At 59.6% G+C, this 6,000-nt stretch overlaps 1 protein-coding gene across 2 annotated transcripts in view; it reads right to left on the bottom strand.

Annotated features, from left to right (window-relative positions):
* Positions 1 to 203: 203 nt before the first annotated feature.
* Positions 204 to 6,000, bottom strand: part of RASGRF1 (Ras protein specific guanine nucleotide releasing factor 1) — a 53,504-nt gene continuing 47,707 nt past the window's right edge. For both annotated transcript variants that reach the window (XM_037053412.1, XM_037053411.1), the window contains 3 exons: positions 2,577 to 2,694; positions 1,949 to 2,017; positions 204 to 1,518 (listed from right to left, as the gene is read on the bottom strand). In XM_037053412.1, the coding sequence (XP_036909307.1) occupies positions 1,426 to 1,518; positions 1,949 to 2,017; positions 2,577 to 2,694 (280 nt within the window). In that variant the 3' untranslated portion in view covers positions 204 to 1,425. The remainder of the gene's footprint in view (positions 1,519 to 1,948; positions 2,018 to 2,576; positions 2,695 to 6,000) is intronic.

Below are 6,000 nucleotides of genomic sequence, written 5' to 3'. Positions count from 1 at the left end.
CTGTTAGGTACTGGCATGATTCTTTCCTGCTACAACCTGGACGTGGCACCAGCCAGCTCCCTCAGGAGACAGCACATCCCCACAAAGCAAGTGCTTGTCACTCCGAATCTTGGGTCCCAACCCAGGCCCGACAGGGACCAAATGCTCATTCCACGTCCCTCGAATGAAAGGAATGAAACCCATCCACACCCACTGTTCACCCTGAGATAGAATAGATTTATTAGCAAGAGGTAATCAGGAAACATATATTGTTACAAAAATGGAAACTCCTTCCCCCCACCCCACCCCCAAACAAGCTGTAAGTGTTTGAAATAGTCTGGGACTGGAGATAGAATTCTCATACCACTAGGTATTGCTAATTCTGACGGCGGAAGAGGTCCACGTGGGGGTGGAGCATGCCTGCCACCTCGGGGCTAACCTGCGACGCGGGGGCTGTACAGTGTAAAAAAGAGGCGTGGTATTCACAGAATAAGCTCTACTGCACTACCTTCCCGCTAGGGGGCGTGTAGACAGGACTACAGTGACTGCGGTACAAACACACGGTGGTGGGTGTCCTAAATTCTACAGTGTGGCACTGTGTTCACGAGGCGTAGCATCTCAACGTAAGCTGGGAGGGACCGTCAGGCGTCGGAAAGGGGGCGCGTGACCTCGGTTTGTGTTCCCGGCTTGCAGTGGGCACGGGGCGGCGGGCGGCAGGGGTCGGCTCGGTGTGGCGATTCCGTCGCCCTTGGGGCCTTCCGGGGCCTGGTCCGTCCGGTGCGATGGACAGAGGCGCTGCTGCTCATGCGGCCAGTCTGGGGTCAGTCCCGCAGCGAGGAGGACGTGGTGGCCCCGACACCACCCCCCCTCTCTGGGGCGCGGGGCGCAGCATAGTCCGGTTGTCCTAAGAGAGGGCTCCCTTCCGTCCCAGTGGGTGCCCCAGGGACGGGGGAGCTCTGAGACCTTGGCTGGCAAAGCTGCTCTGGGAACTGGCAGGAGGTCAGGGTGTGTGGCTCCCCCCTCCCGCCTCCCCCCGCCCCCCGCCCCAGTTTTAACAACTAATGGGACATGCTGGGAGGGAGGCCACTCGGCCCAGGGCCTGGGCTGGGGGATGGCAGAAGCAGGACTTCTCCTAGGAGCCGTGGATGCACGGTTCTGCGTGCCCTTCGGGAAGAGCGAGGGGCCGGGCCGCACAGACAAGGAGACGGTGTCAGGAACCAGGCGCCGGGGGAGATGGGGGTGTGTTTCGGGGCGTGGGGTGGTGGACACGACATCAGGACTGACGCGGGGAGTCCTCGTCTGGCTCTACGGGAATCTAAGGACGAGAGTGGGTTTGTGTTCTTGGAGAAGCACGTGTGAAAGAAGGAAATCCACAGAAACCGCACGACTATGTACAGAATCCTACAGCGAGTCTCTGGGGAGCGGCTGGTTCTGGGCCGAGCGGCTTCAGGTGGGCAGCTTGGGTTCTAACCGGAGGGAAGACTCATAGAGGCTTTCCTCGTCCATCACGAAAGACTGGTCCAGTAAATACTGGGTCACCTGAGAGAGGAGGAGAGAGAAAGGCATGGCGGGGTCACAGGACCCCCATCCTGCTCTGGCTGGGGACAGGGGGGTCTCCCGGGAACCTGGCATGCTGGGGGGGACACAGGCGGCAACGATAGAGAAAGCAGTGTTTTGCCAACACAGCAATAGCTGTCTGGTGTGCATGACTCAAAACGATACCCATTTTCCGGGTCATGTCAGCAAAGAATGTGATGTATTTTGTGGTGAGGTGGAGAACCCCAGTAGTGAGTTCACAGCAGTGAGGCGGAAGAGGCTGGGAACCGCCGGGTTAGGCCACGGCGTTTTCTCCTCCCGCGTGGCTCTCAGCTGTGGGTCAGGTTCTGCTCCCAGAGCAGGGAGGGCACCTCTGGCGGGGCGGGCGCACGGAAAGCACCGTGGCGCTGCGGCCCCCCCGCCGCCGGCTTACCTTTGCTTGGTGCTCTATTTTGTAGGCAGTTTGCTGAAACTGGCGAATCTCCCGGATAATGTGGGATATCTGTGGGGAGGAAGGAGCGCTGGGTAAAGGCAGGTTTCCCTCCGCGCCAGCATCCCCGCTCTGCGGGACACGAGGGCGGCGGCCTGCTCCTCAGAGGCACCCAGGCCCCACCCCGAGGTGAAAGGCAGCTGTGCCTCCTGGGTGCCCCCTGGGGCCAGCACGGGGGGGGGGGGCCACCCTGCCTGTGCCGGAGAAATGCCATCTGTTACAGAAAACAGGTGGGAAGACGAGACAAGTAGAGGATCCGCAGCTGAAGGGAGGAGGGGCCGGGGCGGAGAGAAGCCGGCCTTGCAGTGGGTGTGAACAGAGGCCTGGGCTTCGAAGGCAGCCGGTGGGGGTGCTCTGGCCGAGGCTCTGAGGGGTGACAGAGCGGGGCTGGTCTCGGCCTTCCAGCCTGCCGCTCAGAGGGCTGCAGCAAGCAAGGCTTGCCGCAGCAGCAAGGCTGGCTCCAGTGGCCAGAGCCACGGTTCTCTCCCTAGGGGCGGGATTGCGGCTCCCACATGGGTGTGCCCTCCCTGGTCTGGGGCCCCCCCGCCCCGCTCAGCCGTGGGAAACGCACCATTCTCATCTTGGAGAAGTTGACCAGGCCGTCCTCCGTGTAATTGGGCGTCCCCTCCTCGATGAAGGCCAGGTCGGTGAGGTACATGCCCAGGTAGGGGACACAGGGCGGGTCGCAGCTTTGGGGGCAAAGGGCAGTAACAACAGTTTTCACTTAAAACCAGGAGCCTTTTCCAGCACACGACACCCGTCCCCTCTCCTCTCTGTCCTGCCATGGATGCTGTCCACTCTGGAATTGTGTCCTGGAGGGCTTTGCAGCGCCCACACTGTTCCTGCCTGTCTCCTTCCGCCCCATGGGCATCGCCTGCCACCCAGCACTGGCGGGGGGCGGGGCGAGCAGGAGCCCCTGTCCTCTGAGATCACCTGCCTGACGTGGCTGCTGGGTGGCGCCTTCCATGACTAGCGACTCTAGGGGACCCCGTTTCTGGGAGATGGAACTGCAAAGCCGGACGGCCATGCCTCTCCTATTGGGGCTCCACCGAGACTTGTTCTGGCGCCTCTGGCTGGGGAGCTGCTAAGGGAGCTGATTCTGCGGTGGGTGCGTACAGCCCCCTCGGGGGCTTCCACACAGGGCTCTGCAGCTTCCTCGCAGGCTTACAGTGTGCCCACGTTGCTAGCCTGTCTCAGCTGGGTCTCCTGTGGCCTCCAGCCCTCACCTGCTTGCTGTGTGACCCCAGGCCTGTCCTTGCCCTCTCTGGTCCTCACATCCCCTTTGCACGCTAGAACTGAGGCTCAGACAATTTTCGGAGGTCTGACACTGGATTTTAGGGGGTGCCCAGATGCAGTATTAAATAACTTGGATTCCTACGGTGGAAACCCTGGGTCTCAACCCTCCCTGTGCTAAGGATTCCACAGGGTCATCTGGCTTTGCCACTTCCCAGCGCTCGGCATTTTCTGCCCTGCGCATTTTTCTTTCTGAACAAATAGGAACAGGTCTCAGGACCGGAATGTTGCCCAGGGCAGGATCCAGCCAGAACCGAACAGCATTCTGTATCCACTGAGTTTTTGTATGGTAACGTTGTATCTGTGGAACACAGGCTGGCTTCCGTTTAAACAGGAAGTTTTCTTTCCTTTTGAAGTTTATTTTGGGGAAAGGGTGAGTCCGTGTAAAGGAAGCTGTCAAGTAAATCCAGGTGCTGTCGGTTCCGTCCCGGTTGTGAGGAGCAGCCTCGGAGTTTGGGGAGCGGTGGCCCTGGTGATTTTTCCGAACAGCACTGTTTACGGGTGTCGAGCTATTGTAGTCGGTGTTGACCAGATTAAAAACATTTTTTTTTTCTTAAAGAGGTAGGACTGAAGAGAAAATATCCAAGGTCATTGTGGCATGGAGATTTCTGTTCCTGTCATACACATGTGCATTTTTATACAGGGTCATGCTGTCGAATAGAATTATTTAACTGTGGGTTTTGACCAAAAAAAAAAAAGAAAAGAAAAGAAAAGAAAAAAAGCCAGGGTCACGCAGGTCGTGGGCAGGCCAGGCTTTCATTTCCTGTCTTACGGTGCCGGATCCTGCAGCATAGGTGTCCAATAGAGACACAGCTCACGGATCGGAGATGGGGACATGGAGGGGCAGGGGGTGCTACAGCAGGTGCGCCCCCGCCCCCCACTATGCCTGTGGGAGGGCGACCCTAACCAGCCACCTGGAGGGCTCCCGGGACCCTTTATCCCGGGGGACTGAGCATCACTGAAGGCTTCGAGGGTCTCTCACCACCTGGGCCAGGGAATCCCTCAGGGGGTTGTCTGGTTTTCCTGTTTCTTCCGCCCCAGTCGCTAACTCTGTCCCTGCTGACCACCTTCAGAGCCGGTGTGTGGGGTTGCCACAGCAGTAGTCAGCCCCGGCATGGGGCGGCGTGGGGCAGAGAGGGCTGGCCAAGGGCCCTGAAAGGCCCCCACGGCAGGGGACTGACCAACCCACACTGAGCCCCTGTGGGAAAAGGTTGCAGAGGGGGGCCTCCTGTCTGTGGGCACAGCGCCCTCTGCTTGGACCCTCCATGTGGGTGTCAGGGGTGGGGTGGGGTGGGGTGGGGCGGGCATGCAGCTGGGGGTGAGCCCTGACACGGGGTGGCTTCCTCCTCTGGCAGACCCCTCCCATGCCTCTACCCCACGTTTCAGGGAACAGAGAAGTGCCTGCCCTGTTCTAGAGAATGCTCTGGTTTTCAGGGGGCCTCGCCTGTGCTGGTTGGAGCCCCCAAACGTCAAGTTGCTCTGCTGAGAAGTTCCTGGTGAGGCCTGAGCAGTACCCCCCACCCTGCGAACCCCAGGAAGCAGGACAGCAGGCAGGACCTGTCTTCTCTCTCTCCCCATGCCTTCCCTCAGTTCTGCCCCAGCTGTGGGGTGGGCCACTGTCTCTCCCAAGTCCTTGGAGCGGGTAGGGGTTTCCTCACGCTCTCAGGGGGCACCTGGGGCTGGGCAGTGGTGGCTGCAACTCCTGCCGCCAGGCCCCAAGGTTCTGATGCTGTGGCAGGAAAATTAGGTGCTCAGGTTTTGAGAAAAAACAAAGAAAAAAGACCATGAGTCCACAGCAGAGAGGGGTTCAGGGCCCTGTCTTGCTTTTGTCACCTGGACACTAACTGATCAGTTGTCTTGTTAGCAGAGGGCGGGCAGGGATGTGTGGGGAACGCCTGTGGCCCACCGGTGTCTCCTCCCTGGCTGTTCCCCATTCTGAATTCAGGGGACAAGGGGGCGTGGCTACCCTTGCCTTAGCGGACCGTTTCTTACTCAAACTGAAAAAAAAAAAAAAGCAGATAAAAAAAATAAGAATAAAGGTGAAAAAAGTGCAGGTGTGCAAATGTGTGCTGGGCGGAACTGAGACGCAGGCACACCTGGAACCAACCCCAAAAGGGCCGGCGACCGGCTTTTAAAGGTGGTTCTCAGCCAGGCTTTGTCGCATCAGCTGGTGGAAAGGTTCTGATCACTGGGAGGCAGAAAGGAGGGGACAGCATTATGGGGTGAGGTGACAGAAGATGAGGTGCCTCTTGGGCTCCCGGGTCGGGGGCTGCAGGGGATATTTAAAAGAGGGGGTGGGGGAGAGAGGGAGGGAGGACGTGGGGGCGCAGCCTTGGTTGGTAAAGGCAGTAAGCCTGTTTGTTAAGTAGCCCGGGTGCAGCTGCAAGGCTGACGGTTTTAAGGACGGCGCGATAAGGGGCTGGGACACGCTAGTGCCCACAGCACACGCTCTCGGTGATAATGCCTCGGGTGCAGGAGCGCTGGCCCCAAATGCCCCGGCCTCTCTCTCTCTCCTGTGCCCAGCTGGGCCGGCGTCTCTGCGAGGCGAGAACCCATGGCTCGCAGTCTCAGCCCCCAGGGCGAGCGCCCACAGGCCCCGTCCGTCCCGCGCGGCGGGGACAGTGGCGTCTGGGAGAGGCACTTACACGGGCCTGCGGGTGCCCTGAGGGAGGGAGGACAGTCAGGATGGGGACTCAGACAGA

This window comes from Sturnira hondurensis, unplaced genomic scaffold (assembly GCF_014824575.4).
Source record: "Sturnira hondurensis isolate 20B ecotype Veracruz unplaced genomic scaffold, ASM1482457v3 Scaffold0007865, whole genome shotgun sequence".
NCBI lineage: Eukaryota > Metazoa > Chordata > Mammalia > Chiroptera > Phyllostomidae > Sturnira > Sturnira hondurensis.
This window is presented reverse-complemented; position numbering and strand designations above follow the sequence as displayed.